This window comes from Lygodium microphyllum, chromosome 20 (assembly GCF_053477565.2).
Source record: "Lygodium microphyllum isolate KBCC chromosome 20, Lygodium_microphyllum_v1.1.10, whole genome shotgun sequence".
NCBI classification, from domain to species: domain Eukaryota; kingdom Viridiplantae; phylum Streptophyta; class Polypodiopsida; order Schizaeales; family Lygodiaceae; genus Lygodium; species Lygodium microphyllum.
In genome coordinates this window covers 136,345,010-136,365,833 of record NC_141154.1, presented here as the reverse complement: position 1 = coordinate 136,365,833, position 20,824 = coordinate 136,345,010, and the positions used below count along the sequence as shown (strand labels likewise).

The window sequence follows — 20,824 nt, the reverse complement described above, 5'->3', positions numbered from 1 at the left end:
ATTATTAACTGCTAGTTTTTCTCTCCTGCTAAATTGATTTTGTGTGCGTGCGTGCATGCGAGCGTGTGTTCTCTAAAAAATAAAAATGAAAGAAAATATAAACATTCTAACCATTATTATAAGTTGCCCTTCTGGGAAATGCTCATAAACAAGGTAGACTCAAAGAAAATGTAGAACGGACATCAAATAAATCACATATATGTAAGAAACAAGGTAGCTCAAAGATTCTAAATATCTTGCAAAAGTCTTATGATGCATAAACTTGCAACAAAGTTACAATTCAAAAGAACTCAAGCGTTCATAACTTGTGGTATTCCATTTCATGTGTCATGAGATCCAATATTTTACGATGCACTTTTATGTACAAGTAACCAAGATTTCCTATAATAATTACAAGAAATTATGTATGCAATATTGAATAATTAGATCTAGTTAACAATCAAGTTCAAAGCATACAATTTTGGATCTCATGTCTACCTTTGGGTATGCAATTACATCTCAAGCCAAATTGTTAATTATGTATTGATCATATACCCATGTGGCAATGTATTCTTCAAAGTACCCTAGACATCCTTTATACCAAGAAAAATGTTGTGTATGTAAATAAAATATTCAAGTGTGAAATGGTTTGATTTGGGGAGCCCAAATATTGTGCCACTACCATTGTCTTTGAAATCATCTCAAACTCACTTGTGTTGAAATGGTAGTGACTTAGGTACCATGTGTTGGTTATACTCTGAATTGCTACCGACTTTCTTTGTTTAATGTGAAATTTGAACTCCATGTATCCAAGTTTACAAGATACAATTGCAATTATAAAGCCCCAAAAGGGAGCATCAATTTATAAATTCATTGACTCATCTACCCTCTCAATATAATTGATATCACTCCTGTCAAGGTCGTCAATTATCTAAATCGAACACTCGATATTTCTCCATGAATCATACGGGTTCCTCTCAATTTTGAAAAAGTTTGCAAAAAATTTGAGCGTTAGCTTATAATCTCACATGAAAATAACCAAAAGGCTTTTCAAAACGAATATTCAAGTCTAATTATTCCATCTAAAAGAAAAACGACAAGGTTTTTTATGTAATTGCATCTCCACAATTGGTTGTAAAAATGTGTTTAAAAGGTGCTTCAAATCTTCATCAAGTCAACAAGTCTAACATATAAGTAACTTGGCATGTTGAATTTGCATGTATAAGTCTTATTATTCAATTAAATAGTAAACATGTTCATTCAAACTTGAATGTACTAACCTAAACCCTCAAATTAGAAGTCTCTTTCCAAAGAATTTAGGAAGTGAACTCCCACATGTAAACCAAAGAATTGTCAATGGGCCCTCACATTTAATCAATTTCGCAAGTAAATCTTAAAATATTGTTTTTAAGCACGTATATCCAATAGAAAGACCAACACTATCTTAATACATACAAAGCCAAAGCTAGTGAGATTGATTGTAACTAAAACCTTAATGTTTCTCTTTGTCGCATATACTTTTGAGGCATCTAAAAGGGCATTAATAGCTCTCTCTCTCTCTCTCTCTCTCTCTCTCTCTCTCTCTCTCTCTCAAGATTGGACTTCGAGCACATAGGAAGCCTCCTTGACCACTGACATGAAGAAATACAAGAGAAACTAGATGATGAAGATCCCTTAACATATTCAAATCACAACAAAGGGCATAGATATTCTACGCTGAACCAAGACAAAAACATAATCAACCCACTTTCCAGGTGGGTTTATAATCTACATGAGCGATACAAGATTTCTTGAATGATAAGAATTAACTGATGTTGCAAGACCATGGTAAGTTTTACAATCTTTTGGACAAAGTGACTACCTAGGCAAGGATGAATAACGATGTTCTGAAAATGATACACCATTTCAAGTGCAAACACTTGTGTAACCATTTCTTATTGAAGGATCATCCCACTATTTGTGGTTGCAAGTTTAATCATTCTTTCAATTGGAGAGAATGCGCAATGTAGATGGCTGTAAAGAGCATGGAGTTCACTCCTCGTGTTTTGCACCTCATGAAAGAAGAATACATCTGACTTGACATCATGTTTGATACTTTTATCTTCCTAACATAATGCCCATCAGTTCCAAATTGATAACGTTCTATTGAAATGGACTGCAAAGTGGTCAGAATAGCTTTGCTTCAATGCCAATTTACTGTCATAAAGTGGAACTAGCATATTGATGTTTGAGATTGGGATGGAGGTTCAAAGTTAATGCTAACAATTAACAATAACAAGGTACTAACATATTGATGTTCAAGGTTGGGATGAAGGTTCAAACATAATCCTGACAATTCAGGAAAAACATTCAAAAACCTGCCCTCTTAAGCCAAATTTATTAGGAACTCCCTAACTACATACCTGCCCAAAATCCACACACACCACCACCCACCCCCCCCGCCCCCCCACAACCCACAATTTTTTTTTTAAACTTACGGGGAAAAAATTTTCCCAATAACCACCATTGACTGACTTCACCATAAAAAAATTGGCACAATGTACATCACAAATGATTTGGGATGTTGACAGTTTGTGGAATGTTATTACACGAGGAACAACAGGTGGACCATATACAGTATATTACAGCTGTCCACATTGTGGAAATTTCATCACTCTCCAAAAACTTTTCAAAGGTGTGGAGAGAATCTGTGGTACTCTCTGTGCTACCTTCGAAAGTGGAAATTTACTACTGACTGTTGCATAAATGCTTGCTGGACAGAAATAGCAAACGGATAAACAGGATGAAATATGAATGATACTACTTTTTTACCACAACCGTCACCAGCTCCAGACTCCAGGCCTGCATTAACATCAAATGACACGGAATCAACTGTCAGACAACTCATTGGGAAGAGTAGAAAACACATTGCTCTAAAGATCAGTTAATCAGTTATGTCTGCTTGTTTCTCCAAATGTGTTCCACGGTTTAAACGTCGTTCAATGGATCATCTTTGTCTTTTCTATGTGCTTATTCATTGAGCAGATCAAAGAGCAGTTTGTACACCTTACACTTCGTGTAGCAAGACACATTTTGTAAATCAATTGATTAATCAAACATGTCTGTACAGATATTCTTTATATACTAAACCTGTATGCTAACGAAACTACATGCTTGGAAAAATAGTCCAAAGCCAAAGCTAAGTCATCCCACACACGTTAGTAGATATGTCTGTTCATGGTTGAGTCTGTGTATGTGAGTGGGCTAGGCACCCTGACATTTCCTAAATATTTTAGGCATTTTTTATTTGTCATTTTGATGGTGTTTACGGCATTTATTGCTGACCGATCTGACATCATTTATGGTATTATTTTTGCCTATTTATTCAGGCTCCTCCAATCATTATGCATAATCTGTCATTCATCATCTAACAAGTTTTGGTGGAGGAAGAGGAGCAGGTGCCAATGCCTTCACAGCCATAGTTGTCAGGTACGAAAGGTATGGTACGATAAAATACGGTACTAAATGGTACCTTAAGATTTTATAAGGTACGGTACGATATTAGTACGACAAAAAAATAACTTCATTATTTTGGACAAAAGATAATAGAATAGATATTTCAAGTCTAAATAGCAATGCTATTGGAGTATATAAGATGAGTACTTGAGGGTAACATGCCAAGGCCCAAAACCTAATGCGGAAAGCGCAACATGCGCTCCTGCTACCTACAACTTATAACTACATAGATAGGAGTGGATACATCATACATGCATGATCATACAAATAAGAGAAGTGTGGGCTTGACAGAGAGAAGGTTGAGAGAAATTGTTTGAATCTCAAATAACCTAATCTCATGGGAGAATCATATTAATATAAGGAGCATTTAGCTCGTCCCAAAGTGCAGTTCGAATGGAAAAGATGCATCCATTAAGTTGGTACCTTATGGTACTAATGCGTAAGGTACGGTACCTAAAGTATGGTATAGTATCAAACCTTTCGTACGTGGTACTAGTGCAACTAGAGAGAGGAAGAGGCGAGAGAGAGAGAGAGAGAGAGAGAGAGAGAGAGAGAGAGAGACTTGGGGAAGAAATAAGAAAGAAAGAAGGAAAAAAAAAAAAGAAATGAGAAAGAAAAAGAGAAAGTTGTAGACTTAAAGTAGAGTGGCCAACAAGTGCCCATTTTTTCGTACTAAATCGTACGGATACGTACTGCACCGTACCGTACGGATCAATCCGTACTACGTACGGAGACAACCCTATTCACAGCTAGTGACTCACATTAGTTGTGTACGATATCATATCTTGATATATGGATTCCATTTCCCGAGTATCTCTTTGCTTCTGAGTTCTTCTTTTGAAGTGTTTCTCTTTCTCTTTCCTTTGTCTTTTGTGTTCAGCTGTGGCTATTACAACAGTTTTCCACACTTCCATCACTACATCTTTTGACATGGTATCAGATTGCAGGATCATTGTTCCTGCTGCTGTTTTACATTGCTTCGAGTCTGAGTTTTATTGATTTGACCTGTTTCTAACTGCTGCACCTGATTTGCAGCCTGGGCGACCATCTTCGGCTTATTTTCCGCCATTTTCTCAGCATTTTGCAGTCTACCATTTGCATTTACTATTTCCTAGGGCTGTTTCAGGGCTGGGGACCTAGTTTTGACCCTTCTACATCAGCGTTTTGATGCTCGCTGGCTAAGGCAACCTGTTTTCCTTTAGATTGGCTGCATTAACTGCAGCTATTATCTGTGTTTTCCTAATCAACATCTGCGTTTTGCTCTTTTGCTTCTATGCAGGCCTAGGCAGAAGGTTTCTGGTAATTTTTTGGCTATGTTTGTTCCATATTTTCCTTTTGTGATACATTGCTCAGCTTTAGAGAGGGTTCATGTGCATCCGGTTGCCATGTTCTCATCACTACACTCTAGTTACTATTGCTATTTTCTCTATGTGCTATCACTACACTCTGGTTATTGTTGCTCTTTTCTCTATGTGCTTTCTTTACTACTTTGAACTTGTGCAAATCCTTGTGAGTCTATATTTTTGGCATACTTTTCTCCCTAAAGATTCCTTTTCTTCATCTTCTCTATATCTCCCTCTCATCTCATCTTGATGGTCAACATGCCACCATTATTTCCTCATCTACAAGTGATATGTGTTGAGCTAAGAAATGCATACCAGGCTGATTAACCACTTAAACAGCCCCAAAACGAGCTTAATTTAATGAAACCCTAAAACGGGGAGCGGTTCGAGAGAGTTCAATGAAACCCTAATTTGGGAGGGGCCATCCTCATCTATAAATAGATAGGCTTCATTTAGTCTCAATCCGTTTTGTGAAGGTTTCTCACCCTTGAGTGCAGATTTCACCCATCAATCCACACACACATGGCTATCCACCTTTTGCGATTGCTACCACTCTCTCTCCATCAACCCTTGCAATGCCCAGGCGCCATCCTCCTAGCTATAGCCCACTGTTTGGCAACCTTCCCTCTGCTGCATTTGATCATATTCTTTATCCTCAACATCTCCACCATCATCTTTCTTCTGTGTTTGCACCTCTAGTGTACAGGCAATAAAGCTGACAGCCCATCTCCCTCATCCGGCGACCTATTGCTGCGTTTGGACCTCTCCATTACCTAGCGGCAGCTGGGGATATCACTCCTAGCAGCTCTCCTACTACTACGTTTTCAGCTTTTTGCTGTCACTTTCATCATCAAGCATCATCCTCGGCAGTCACCTACCTCCTAGTGATCAATGTTTGGTGTTCTTCCTCACTCCCACACTCTGAGGTCACAAACTTGGGATCCGTCTCCGATGGACATCACTCTCCTTCGTTGCTTTGCCCTTGGGCACATTGTACACTTTTACATTCATTTACAACATTCATTCACTTCAAAGTTGTATTCTTCCTCTCCCTTCTTCTGTTTGCGTTTGAGTTTTTGTGTTTGAGTTTTGAGTTTATCGTATAGGATTTGAGTTTTGCTTTTTGTGTCTTTGTTTGTCTCGTTCTGCTTCTATCGTGGTTGTACATTGTTTCCCTTAGTGCAAACCCTAGCAGTGCCTCCACACTCTTCTTCACATGGTATCAGAGCTAGTGCTCTTATAAAGAGTATCCTATGGATATTGTGGAGTGCTAGTCTTTGCACGAGGCACACAATATGACTCGTAACCAAATCACAATGTCATTGACACCTTCTCGTGACCCCATGTTGTCTTATCAAGCTTCTCCATTCCTAGAGACCCTAAGGAGGCATTATGGACTCGGTGGGAAAGAGGACACTCCACATTCACCCTCACCATTATCTTCTATGTTTACACCTATGCCAGATACTCTAGATTTCATTAACTTCACAGAGGAGGAGTTTGAGGAGTGCCTACGCAACAAATACAGACCCCAAAGACATCCCTTCTTCTAGTTTTACTACTACTTTCGGACCAATTGGTGAGACTGGCCACCTTTCTAATCATGGAGGCAATATGACATTTGGGACAACTCGCGATCCATCTTTATCATTATGGCCAAGCCCAATGTCAGGTTCATAGAACCCTTTTGAGTCGTTCGAATCAAAACCCTCTTGTTTTACTTTTTGGTGTGCAAAATCTTGATGGTCAAATGTATGTAAATCTTAATAGAGGGGGCTAAAGACACAAACATTCATCATCAACCATACCTACATCTTATGTTTCATTTCGAGTCAATTACTCTTTTTCTCTCCCTCCCATCCCACCCTCTTCTCTTGAAGCCATATCACACTTATTTCAAAACCTCGGCTTACATTCCACATCTGCTTGTACCACAATGGAAGTTGAACGTTCTGTCTTTGCTCCTAGCACATCCTCATTCTCTATTCCATATTCACATCACAGTGCCTTGTTAGGGGGCATTCCACCTCTTCACACTGTCACCTACTCTTTTTCACAAGCCATTCCGCACTATGGGACTTCGTTACAAGGAATGCCACCCTCAACATAGTTCCTCTACCTTTCCTCATGTAGGCACATCTTTTCCACCTGGGACAGTTGTGATGGGCATCCCCCTCACTACCCCCAACTACACACACACCATGACCTCTTCAATGCAGGGATTTCCATCCTCTACATATGGTGCACTGCCACACTTTCCATGGGTCACTCTATTAAGATTCATTTCTTGAACGCGGCCAAGTTAACAGTGCCACGTGGCAGCAATTGGACACGTCAACATCAGTCAGCTGCATTAAATTTCCATGGGTCACTCTATTAAGATTCATTTCCTAGACGCGGTCACGTCAACAATGCCATGTGGCAGCAATCGGACACGTTTGCATTAACCGGCTGCATTTAATGCAGCTGACCTAACCATTTATGGGCATTACTCTCAGCCTATAGATAGGCTGAGTTTCCAACAGTCTTCGTACATTTCCTAGACGCGGTCACGTCAACAATGCCATGTGGCAGCAATCGGACACGTTTGCATTAACCGGCTGCATTTAATGCAGCTGACCTAACCATTTATGGGCATTACTCTCAGCCTATAGATAGGCTGAGTTTCCAACAGTCTTCGTACATTGTCTCTGACAGATTTCAGCCTACATTGATGAGATAGCAGAGTTTATTCAACAGCGAGCCGGTGGAGGTATAGATCTCAGTGGAGCCACAGTTCATATCTTACTATATGCAGATGACATTGTGTTGGTCTCAGATTCAGCTCAGGGATTACAGCAGCATTTATTAGCATTGGATGATTTTTGCATACAGAGAGGCATGACAGTGAACCTTGGTAAAACCAAGGTTCTTATATTCCATACATCAGCTCAGATACGCAGACAGAGTATTTTCATGGCAGCAGGAGGGAGTATTGAGGTCACTGGATCATATGTATATTTGGGAGTCACCTTTACAGCAGCTTCAGGGACTTTCTCGATGACACAGGCAGCTCGTGACCGCCTCACTAGAGGATACTCAGCATTGGCTCTTATGGAGCAACAGTGTCATCAGGCACATTTCCAGGAGCCCCGCACCAAGGGGTGGCTCTTTGATACTCTAGTCACTCCAGCACTGATGTATGGAGCAGCTATATGGGGGCCAGGCCTTGCCGATTATGTATGGACATTGATGGAGAGACCTCAGGTGATCATGATATCTAGATTGATTCGCAGCAAGGCCTCAGTCCCACATGACATTGTGCGAGCAGAGCTTGCCACACCGCCCATGCTACTCAAGGCATTATTTCAGACAGTCTGCTTCCTACACAGATTTCAGGATATGGACAGAGATCGCATTGCATACAGAGCATATATGGCATCTCAGGAGATGGCTCGAGCGGGGGATACCACATCATGGTATGCACAGACTAGAGCTTGGTTTGACAGACATGGGCTGGACATTGATAGACTCCCACCTCTTCTATATGATACTCAGGCTCCCACTTACACCCTCTCTCTCTCTGAGAGGAACAGAGTCATCAGACAGGAGATATGGCATATTTATATACAGAGGACATGGGTCAGCCCTGCACAGCCACTGCCATCGAAGATGGCACATTATTATACACAGTTCTTGAGCATATCAGAGCAGGGATTCATAGAGATTCCGAGATATATGCAGATCTATATGCCACATCGATTGAGAGTTCTTATTGGACAGCTCAGGGTATCATCACATCAGCTTATGATTGAGAGTGGCAAAGACAGTGGCATCCCACGGGAGGAGAGGATATGCCCCCTTTGCAGATCAGAGGTGGAGAGTGAGGAGCATTTTATTCTCAGATGCCCGGCATACTCAGAGTTGAGATCTAGATACACATTGAGCAGCTCACTTCAGGGATGTATGACTGATATGGATCAGAGATCATTTGACCGTTTTCTGGGAGAGGCATGGCACATCAGAGAGCAGAGCACACAGAGGGTCCCAGTCAGAGGGGGGCCTCCTGCATCCAGGAGGGATCACCTGCTATTAGCGACTTCGACGACTGCTACTACATCCCAGGATAGTATATCTCCCTGCATCTGTTACATATACACATCGCACCACTTTATCACAGCCGATAGTTGTTCCCCTATCACAGCCGACATTTGTTCCCCTTTTATAGCCATTATCTGGAGTACCAGAGCTACATACGCACATACACATACACGACACTTATCACACTCACAGCACCGTATTTTCAGTTTCCAGTTTTTAGCTTTTCATTCAGCACTTTTATTTTGGATAGCTGGACCTCATCAGTTGTATCACAGTTTGTCTCATAGGCTAGTTTTGGTCTTTAGAAGACGTTAATATAACTCTCTCTCTTCTCTCTCTCTCTCTCTCTCTCTCTCTCTCTCTCTCTCTCTCTCTCTCTCTCTCTCTCTCTCTCTCTCTCTCTCTCTCTCTCTCTCTCTCTCTCTCTCTCTCTCTCTCTCTCTGTGTCATGGTCATTCGCTTCCGCATTACTTCACTCTGACATGGTATCAGAGCATTGAAGGACTGACCTAGGGTGGTCTGAAGAGGAGTTTTCAGCACGACACAAGGCTACATTTTCAACATTCAAGTGCGAGCAGGTGGGTTGTGCATCATAACAAGGCTGAGGCAAGCGTGGGCGTGCAAGAAAAGATTTGTTGAAGCTGCTGTTGTTTTTGCTATTAGAGAAGGAAGAAGGCTATGTTTTTGGCCTTGAAGTGCAGATTTCACCTTTTCATCATATTTTCACAATCAAAAGGGACTGCTTTTTGTGTTTTGTGCAGGCATTGTAGATGAAGATGTCTTCTGCGGCCAAGATAGAGTTTCAAGCGATCATAGACTAAAAGGTGTCTGTCCTACCGACTCTTTCTTCAGATCAAAAGCTCGATGGTGAGAACTATCGCATCTGGCGGATCATGATGCTTGCCATATTAGAGTCCTATGATTTGGCGGAGCTAGTTACGGAGGCTATCAATCGTCCTTCTTCGCAAGACGAGTCCAAACTCTCTTCCAGTGAGAAGGCGGAGTTGGCTAAGGCTCAGGCACATTGGGATAAGCTCAATGCTCACATTCGCTCGTTTTTATTTCTCTCATGTACTACAACTGTTATCTCTCATATAGAGCATTTTACGATGGCTAGAGAGATATGGCTGGAGTTGGCTCAAATGTATAATCGCATGACGGTCATGAAGCGAGTTTCTTTGGAAGTGCAAATGAGGACTATGAGTGTCAACAAGTCCTCATCCATGTGGGAGCATATCAACAAGCTAACGCAGCTTTAAATGCAAATTCAAAACGCAGGGAAGGCGATCACTTCTGAAAACATGGCGATAACTCTCCTTTCACAGTTACCGCCTCGCTTCAGTGGTTTTTATTCCACCTTGATTGCTTCAGGGCGGTCTGAGACTCTTCAATGGAAAGAGTTGGTTCCTATGGTCTTGGACCAAGAGGAGCAGCTAAAAGGAACCAATGCTTTGAAATCTAAAGCTGTGGTTGGTCAATCCTCTCGCAGGTGTTGCTCATTTGCAGCCTTCTCATGGTCAGATTCTTATTGAAGATAGTTTGTCTATTCCTATTCAGGGATGGGACAACATGCACCTTATTCCAGATGAGCGTGGTGGTGCCCATGCATCTAAGGTACTTTATGTGCCGGCTTTGGGGTATCATCTTCTCTCAATGCACAAGATTTGTGCCCTCGGCCTCTTGGTCGAATTTGATGTGGATTCTTTTCGGATTCTTGATCAGGAATCGAGAGCGGTTTTTTCTTCAAGTTATGAGGAGAATGGTGTCTACAAATTGCGATTTTCTTCTATCTTGACTTCTCTTTTTCTCACCTCTCAAACTCAGTCCAAGCTTTGGCATGCTTAGTTTGGTCACCTCAATTATGAATACCTTCGGAAGGCGTCCAGGGACCAGTTTATTCGAGGTTTACTAGATATTGTGGTGAGTCAACAGATTTGTGTATCTTGCATCCATGGGAAGCAGACTCGTGATGAATACCTTCGGAAGGCGTCCAAGGACCAGTTTGTTCGAGGTTTACTAGATATTGTGGTGAGTCAACAGCCTTGTGTATCTTGCATCCATGGGAAGCAGACTCGTGATGTGATTCCCAGCAAGACTTCGAGTCGGTCTTCAGCATCCTTGGAGCTTGTTTCCACTGATCTTTGTGGACCGATAGGACAGAATCCCTTCAAGGGAGTTTGTATTTCATGCTCATTGTAGATGATTACAACAAGATGACATGGACCTATTTCTTGACCTGAAGATGGAGGCTTTCTCCAACTTCAAGGATTGGTTGCTCTTTGAGGAGAACTGATTGGGGAAGCTAAGGACCTTACGATCGGGTAAGGGCGGAGAGTTTGTTTCTAATGAGTTTGCTCGGTTTTGTGCAAATCGTGGCATACACCAAGAGTTTGCCAATACAAACACCCCTCAAAAGAATGGCATTTTGGAGCGGCCACGAACCGAACGTCATGGCTCGTGTAGACATCGTGCTTAATAGGATCATACAATCGGTAGTCTTGAGATTGCGAACTATAGCCCACAGACGCATGTCTTCTGGAAGCTGCTTCAAATTTGTCACGTTGTGTCTTCGGGATGAAAACATAAGCATCACACCTAAAAACTCTAAAATAAGAAACATCGGGCTTTGATCCAAAGTACGCCTGAAAAGGAGTCATACCAACAACAACGAAAGTAGGGGAACAATTAAGAATGTGAATTGAAGCAGCCACAGACTCTGCCCATAAACACTGAGGTGTCTGACGATGCTCCATCACATATTACACACACTAGGACAAAATCTTGTAGCCTCATGAAGAGGAAGGATCGGACTCTAGAGTTGAGCCGATCCCATATGGACCTAGGGTTGCAAGATCCATTATCAATCCCACTTGCAGATCCTCGACTAGGCAAGGAATAGAGTGGCTAACAAACTCCCAAAGATCAAAGTTGTCAAGATTACACTCCACACAACGGGCACCAACACTGGTAGTGCCATTATAGGTATTATGGGGGCACTAGACTCTGCTAAGAGACTAGACTAGATGCAAGATTTGTTACAAGAATTCTGATTACAAGATAATCCCACGTAGGGGAACAAGGTACAATGATAACTTAACAAGATATAGAAAATCCCACAACCCGGGACCATAGATATAGACAACAAGACTCAATAGGATATAAAGGATCCCACAACCTGGAACCGTAGATATGGATACAAGTTATCAAAATTACAAGATATCCCTTGACGGGAATGAACAAGATACAAGACAATACTAGACAAGATCTCGTACTATTACAAGGTGACAAGACAACAGTATAATGGAAGACAAGACAAGACAAGACTAGATACTATGACTAGACAACAACTAGAACTGAAACTCGAAGTTACTTACCTGGAGGTCTCGACTCCTTGAGTTCCCAAGACTGGCATTGGCAAGGCTGAGGAGCTCTATGGCAAGCCTCTCCTTTTATAGGTGTTGGAGAGCAGCTAAAGATATTCTAGAATGTTCCATGATGACATCATCAATGATATGAGCGATAACATGGCATGCCTTCTGGAAGGTTCTATAATGACATGGCAAGGGTGGGTTCACATGACTAGCTTGAGGATATCCTATTAAGGGTGCATTCGTATGGGATATGGATTGATATCGCATGAGCAAGAATTAATCCATGCACTTAATCATGGCATGTTCGTGGCATCGCCCCCTCCTCTAGCAATGAGTTCCGCGAGGAGCGGCTTGGTGGTTTGATCAAAGTTTGGTTCAAAGTTTTGTTGGACTCCTCTTGTGAAATTCTTTAACTTTGAGATGTATTCTTTGAAGATATTTTGCAGGTTCCCAAGTGCAATCATTGATGTCATATTTTTTCCAATGAACAATGTATTCCAATCGACCTCAAGAGATCCTCGAGTCTAAGACATGCTCAACCTCAAATTCTTCATGATCTTCAAACTGGACAAGTGATGGGGAATTAGATCTCTCCCCTCTCAATGGTGGTGAGCTATAGTATGACTCGAGCAAGGAAACATGGAAGACTGGGTGGATCTTCATGGTGCTAGGGACTTAAATTCGATAAGCAATTGGGTCGATCTGGGCTACAATAGTGAAGGGCCCAAATCTTTGATGGCCTAGCTTGGCGGAGGGCCTTGTTGTTCGGAGATTATGCCTAAGTAATCATACTTTATTGCCGAATTTGTATGCTGGATATTGGAGACGATGCTGGTCCGCATAGTGCTTGTTCTGATTCTAAGTCTTTTGGATTTATTGCTTGAGTTCTTAGTGTATATTTGCTAGGTGTTGAACTTTATCTTGGGTGGCAGGGTTCTTTACTTAATTGGAGAGATGTATATCCATCCTTGGATGCTCGCCATAGTTTGCAAAGAAAGGAGTTTGCTTGGTAGATACACGAATACTATTATTATAAGCAAACTCTGCAAAGGGCAAGAGCTCAAACCAATCATTCTGATGAGAGTTGATGGTGCAACAGAGATATTATTCCAAGACTTGATTTACCCATTCTGTTTGACCATCATTCTGTGGATGATTGGCTGTGGATAACTTAACTAGAACTCCAAGGAGATTGCGAAGACTCTTCCAAAAACTAGATATAAATTGGGGACTCCAATCACTGATAATGCCTAGGAGTCTATGTAATCTGAAAATGTATCTAAGAAAGAGTCTAGCAGTAGCTACGCTTATGATGGTTTTGGTGGTAGAGATGAAATGTGTCATTTTTGTGAACCTATTTGCCACAACAAGAATAGAATCATATTTGTCTAATTTGGAAAGATCTGTATGAAATCCATGGACAAAGAAGACCAGGGTTGCACTCAAATGGGCAAGGTTGCAAGAGGCCATGTGGTTTGTAACGAGATACCTTGACCCTATTGCAAGTATCGCATGATTTTATATATTTCGTAACCTTTTTTCCACATCTGGGGCCATCAAAAATCTCTTGAAATAAGCTCTAAGGTCTTATTAACTCTAAAGTGTTATGCTGCTAGGGTATCATGGCATTGTTGGAGTACCTTGAGTCTCGACTTTCCTAGAGGGATATAAAGTAGATCCTTTTAGTATAACAATCCATTAGTTTCCTAAACTCTCAAACTTCATTTCCTTTTCCCTCTTCAATTTTTCTCTTGACATTGTTGGCCAAATCATCATGCGTTAGGACTTCATGGATTAACAGGATCAAGGTAGGGTCGTCTTGGTGACAACTGGAGATAGCTACTAGCTAGAGGTGCTTTGGCTTAAGTAGTATTATTCATTGTTGATCAAAAGCTTCTTCTCCCTTTTTAGGTATCAGGTAGGATCTTCTTAATAAAGCATCTAATTAGCATTATTGGCATCCTAGACGATAGGTGATGACAAAGTCAAACCTAGATAAGACGTTACTCCAACGGGATTGTCTTCGATTGAGGATGCGGGTTATCATAACATATTCTAGATTTTTGTAATCTGTATAGACGGTAACTTTATGGGCTACACCCTCTAGATGATGACGACAAGTATCAAAGGCATCTACAATGGTAAGGAGTTCATTGTCATGGATCTCATAATTTATCTCTAGAGGACAGAACTTCCTTGAGTGAAATGCAACTAGATGTATATGACCATCATCTCCATGCAAATGGCTCCTAAGGCATAGTCCGATGCATCGATCTCCAAGAAAAATGGCTTGGTAGGATCTAGGTGGACTAGGATTAGGGTAGTGGTGAAAGCCATCTTCAAGGTCTGGAAGGCCTTCTTGGCTTCTGGGATCCATGAGAACTTTGAGTTTCTCATGAGTCTGGTGAGTGGTGTGACTATCTTTGAGTAATCTTTGATAAATATCCTATAGAAGTTGACAAAGCTAAGGAAACATTGGACATCGCATACACATGTGGGTGTCTGCCAGTCAAGAATAGTCTCGATCTTCTTGGGATCCATGAAGATTCCTCTTTGGAAGACATTGTGCCCCAAGAATTCCACTTCTGTTTGATGAAAAAAACGCTTCTCAAGTTTTGCATATAGTTGTTTTTCTCTAAGATTTTCCAAAACTATTTTACATGGTGCTTGAAACCACCCTTCCTTCCGTGGATGGGTGGTAAATCCCTGATCACAACTTAATTACAGCAGCAAACAATAAATACAAATCTGAAAATACTGATCTTGAATAAAGCACACCCGATTGGCCCCAAAATTAGCACCCCTTCGCAATCCAAACTCCCCGTTCTGTCCAAAGTGACCAGCAAGTCTTCAATCTGATTTGCCCCTTAATTCGAGCACTTAACTGGCCTTCATCCACTTCATAGACAATGGAAATGCCCCAAATTCAATAGATGGCTAGGTCTCCACCTGAATTTAGCTGAAATTCACCTTGAACCCTAAAAAGTCCAAGTCTTGGAGCTTCCAATTTCTAGCATGCTTCCTGAGACTACTGCTAAATCCTAATTTCTATTGTAAATTAGGATTTACAGCAAATAAATTTACAATTTCTCAGCCTCCAAGGGTCCAAATGTTGAGATATTCGGAGCAAGGCTATAAAATGGCTGGGAGGAGATAAGAAAGAAAGCTGTAGAGAGAGAAAATTCAGAGTTTTGTCGTGAAGAATGACTGAAAATCAATCAAATGCAGCTGTTGCCCTGCTACAACAGCATGTAGATGCAAAGAATTGAAGAAAATTAGTCATTTACTGCTGTTACCCTATCTCAACAACCTGTAGATGCTGTCACCTGCTGTTGATTGGCCTTCTCCTACCCCTAGCTGCCTCAGAAGGTCCTCCAATGGCTGCAAAACAGACCAATAGCATCTTCTTCCTCTCTCTTGCAAGCTGAATACACTAAAAATGCCTCTCTCCAGTCTCTAAAGACGTTTTTCAAACTTGCACAGGCATTTTTGACAAGTGGCAGTCTTTTCAAATGGTTTTTCCAGTATTAACCATAATTAAAAATTAATTAATTTTCAATCTTTAAATACTGAAAATTAATCTCACAATTATTTCGGTGCCCTGAAAATTTGTTGGACCAAGAGAAGCATAGCTGAGAGAGATGGAGGTCGAGCAGGAGTGAGCGTGAAAGTGTGACAACTAGAGAGAGTGTGAGTAGAGTGAAAGTACGAATCGATAAGAGTGTACCAACAATGTGTTGGTACACAAAGAATAAAATGTATTTATACTTAGGGCTCGTAAAGGGTGCGTTCACATGTACAATGTGCGTGTACTATATACGGAGGTTACCGGGCCTTTATCCCAATAACCTCCCACTTAAAGGTCCGATATGAACCTCTAGCTAGTCAACTCCCACTAGTCAAATGCAATGCTCGTGCTAAGCTTTTGCTTAGACTTTTAGTGAGAACATCTGCAAGGTTATCTTGTGTTTTAATCTTGGTCAATGTGATTTGACCATCTTCCAAAATCTGTCTGATGAAGTGACATCGCACATCTATATGCTTTGTGCGTGAATGATACGTGGCATTCTTAGCCAAATACACAGAACTCTGGCTATCACATCCTGAAACTGCAGTACCCATAGACATGCCAAGATCATTTGCAAGTCTGCTCAACCATATAGCTTCCTTAGAAGCCTCAGTAGCTGATATATATTCCGCTTCATTGGTACTCAATGCAACAATGTTCTACAACCTGGAACACCAAGAAATAGCCCCACCAGCAACTGTAAAGACATACCCGTTGGTGGACCTACGAGTGTCCAAGTCACCTGCCATGTCTGCATCACAATAACCCTGCAAACTAAGTGCACCCTACCCATAGCAAATACTTTTTCTTTGTGTACCCTTAAGGTATTGAAGAATACACTTGACAGTCTCCCAATGTGCTTTGCTAGGATTTGACATTAACCTGCTAACAACTCCCACTGCATGAGCAATGTCTAAACAAGTAGCAACCATAGCATATATAAGAGAGCCACAAGCTAATGCATAAGGAACTCCCGTCATAGCATTTGCTTCCACGTCATCTTTCGGGGTGTTGGCTTTGCTAAGCTTGAGATAAGGAGGTAAGGGTACCCCAAAAGGCTTGGCTTCAGCCATGTTAAATCTGTCCAGTACCTTTCCAATGTACTTTCTTGAGATAAAAACAGCAATTTCTGCATTCTATCTCTACGGATCCTCATGCCCAAAATATGCTCTACATTCCCCAAATCTTTATTTTCCAAGCTAGTCTTTCTTTTCCTAGCTAGCAACATATCATCCACATACAAAACAAGTATGATGGGGCTGCCATCTATATCCTTTTTCATGTACAAGAAATGATCTTCATGGCTGCATGTAAACTCATGAGATAGCATAAAAGTGTCAAACTTTTTGTACCACTTCCGTGGTGCTTGCTTCAGCCCATACAGGCTGCGTTTTAACTTACACACCATTTGCTCGTTTCCAGGAACTACAAAGCCCTCGAGCTGTCTCATGTAGATTTCCTCATCAATGTCACCATGCAAGAAAGCTGTTTTTACACCCATTTGATACAGCTCTAAATCCAAAACACTAGTAAGAGCAAAAAGCACACGTAAAGTGGTCATCTTCACAACAGGTGAGAAGACCTCTTGGAAGTCAATCCCTTCCTTTTGTGCATACCCTTTGGCAACTAGCCTTGCCTTGTACTTGGGTTTTTCATCAACTGTCTTGACTTTGTACACCCATTTGTTTGGAAGTGGCTTCATTCCCTTGGGCAATGACACAAGATCCCAAGTATCATTTACATATAGAGATTTAATCTCTTCCTGCATAGCTAGCTCCCACTTACTACTGAACTCACATGACTTGGCCTCTTTGTATATAAGAGGCTCACCCTCATCTATAAGCATCACATAATGCAAGGAGGGGTCAAACCTATGTGGTTGCCTTCTTACGCGTGTAGACCTGCGTACCCAATGATCAACATTTTCAGGAATTGGGTCTACATCTGGAGGCATATTATTTTCAGCATTTATTGGCTGTTGTAAACCATTTTCAGCATACTGTTCACGCTGTACAGCACCTTCATTTTCATTTCCAGCACCTGCATTTTCATAATCAACAAGCCTATCTTGCTGTCCATGACCTCCTTGTGCTTCTATTTGCTGTCCATCACCATCTGGCTCAAAAATAACCGGCTGATCATCAGTTCCAGTCTGTGGTACAGCACCTTGAGGCTCATTTTCTGAAGTAATAGGTGGCTGCAAACTCTGAAACTTCACCTTTTTCAGATCTTCATTAGAGGCTAAAGTGACTTTCAGCAATTTTGCCTCATTGAACACAACATTACGGCTACGAATAATTTTCTTGGACTGAGGTAACCACACTCTGTAGCCAAATCCACCCTCATCACCATAGCCCATGAAAGTGCCTTTGGTGGATTTTGGGTCAAGATTATTCCTCAACTCATCCCTAACATGCACAAAAGCATCACAGCCAAATATACATAAATGGTCATATGAGGCCGATTTGCCAGACCAAACCTCCTCACGGATGCCATTATTTAAGGACCTGTTTGGAGAGCAATTACAAATGTGAACCGCAGTATTGAGTGCCCCTCCCCACAATGCATGAGGGAGATTAGCAGTGGACAGCATGCACCGCACTTTTTCACATAAAGTCCTATTATATCTTTCAGCCACCCCATTTGAAGAAGGGCTGTAAGGGGTTATAAGCTCCCTCCTAATACCATGCAAGTCACAAAAGGACTTGAATTCAGTCGATGTGAACTCACCCCCATTATCAGTTCTTAAGCATTTCAGCTTTCTACCTGTCTGACTGGTCACAAATGCATGAAAAGTTTTAAAAACAACAAACACTTTACCTTTCTTTTTCAACAAATACACCCAAATCTTCTTGGAACGGTCATCTATAAAGGAGACAAAATATGCAACACCACCCAACGATTTCACGAGCATACTACATACATCAGAATGCACTAAGTCCAAGACATTGGACTTACGAGAGACACCAGAGTAAAATGAATTTTTTATTTGCTTTCCAACTGACAAGTCCTTTTTGGCTCATATGGCCTAATCTCTTATGTTATAACTCCAAGTGGCTGCAAATTCCAACAACTACAAGAAACTTGCCAACTACAAGAAACTTGCCATTTAAGGCTTTGCAGTGTAAACAATACAAAGTGCCCTTCTTGATTTCTTTTGCAATCAGCATGGAACCCTTTTTCACTTTCCACAAACCACCACCAAACAGTATGGTGTAGCCATGCAAGTGAAGCTGACCAACAGATAGTAAACTCTTTTTAATGCCAGGCACATATCTGACATCTTTTAACACAAGCTCTTGACCATTGTCTAAAGACAAGTATATTGTCTCAATCCCATCAATGCTGCAAGCATGGTTATTTCCAAGATACACCTTTCCATAACTGCCTGCATTAAACATAGCAAAACATTTCAAGCAAGGAGTCACATGGAAAGAGGCACCAGAGTCTACAATCCAAATCTGAGTGACACCATCATCAACTGACAAGAGTGCATCAATCACATCAACCTTGGTGATTTGCATATCTTGCATATGACATACAAGGGCATCATAATCAACTGCACGTAATACATCAGCCTCTATATCTGAAAGCTCCTCTATGACCACACTAGAGGCCACATTGGTCTTTTCTTTGCCTTTGGTTGTCTCCGATCCATCTATCTTATCTTCCTTCTTTTTATCTCCTGCATTCTTCTTTCTCTCTTGTTCCTTCTTGTAATACCTACAATCAGGTTTCTTGTGGCCCTTCCAACCACAGTGATAGCAAGTAATGTCACTATTTTCCTTTCCTTTGCTCTTGCTCTTGTTTCTTTGCCCTACATTTGCATTTTTCTTTTCAGCCCTGCCTCTTACATTATAAGCATACGTCTAATTTCTTCATTCAAGATAGAACCCCTCACCCCATCATATGAGAGATTGGGGTTATTGCTGAGTGAAACCACCAAGATCTCCCAAGAGTCAGGCAGTGTCATGATCAAAAAGATCGCCCTCAACTTATCATCAAAGTCCAAATTTGCATCTTTGAGCTAATTTAAAATCCCTATAAATGCACACAAGTGCTCAACTGCAGGCTTTGACTCATCCAGTCGCATATTCACCAACTTGCGCATTAAATGCACCTGATTAACGGATGTGGTGATCTCATAAGTAGTTTTCAGATTCTCCCATATTGCATAACCTGTATCTAAACCCTTAATGTCTATAAGAATGTCATCAGTGACACCCATCTTTATGTAAGCCACAGCCTTTTTATTCACTCTGGCCCAATCTGCATCAAACATTAGTGCGGGTTTATCTTCCTGCAAAGCATCCTCACAATCCTTTAGGAACAAGATGCAATGCATACAATCTTTCCAAAGGTCAAAGCCATGACCATCAAACCATTTGATCTCCATCAAACTCTTGATGTCTGAACTGGAAGAAGTTGCAGTCATTTTATCACGAACACAGAAGCAAATGCACTAATCTGCGGGAGCACAAGCTGAACCAGCAAAATACACTGTTGTTCTTCCTCAACCAGAAGTAAATTTCTGCTGTTTGTACATGAACCAGCCACCACACGGATAAAAATGCAGAAATTTACCAAATTCTGTGCAAATCCCCAAAATTGCATAAATGTCAACCAATCTAACCCAGCTGAGCAAAACTTTGCCAATACATGAAATGCCCCAAATTTCTAGGATCCAATGTCAGGAAATTTTGCTCTAAGGGGCAAAATTTTGACTAATTTGGCAAAATCCCCAAATTAATTTGGGTCACCGCTCGCAATGTCTACAATTTCTAACTCGAAGGCCTAGATGAGATCAAATCTGGGAAAAGCCCCAAATTTTCTGGCTAAAAGTTACACAAAATTGATAACTCCCATCAGGAAAAGTAATGAGAAAAATTAAAGAAGAAATTTCTGACTAAAAGATTGACAAGCGGGTGTGCGTGTTCCAAGATGGTTGATTATGGATCCTTGTGAGCCCGGAACTCTTCCGTGGCGTG

The 20,824-nt window shown here is 41.1% G+C and overlaps 1 protein-coding gene across 1 annotated transcript in view; it reads right to left on the bottom strand.

Annotated features, from left to right (window-relative positions):
- Positions 1 to 2,466: 2,466 nt before the first annotated feature.
- Positions 2,467 to 20,824, bottom strand: part of DET1 (light-mediated development protein 1 / deetiolated1 (DET1)) — a 57,660-nt gene continuing 39,302 nt past the window's right edge. The window contains exon 11 of the mRNA XM_087661081.1: positions 2,467 to 2,820. Within this exon, the coding sequence (XP_087517207.1) occupies positions 2,684 to 2,820 (137 nt within the window). The 3' untranslated portion in view covers positions 2,467 to 2,683. The remainder of the gene's footprint in view (positions 2,821 to 20,824) is intronic.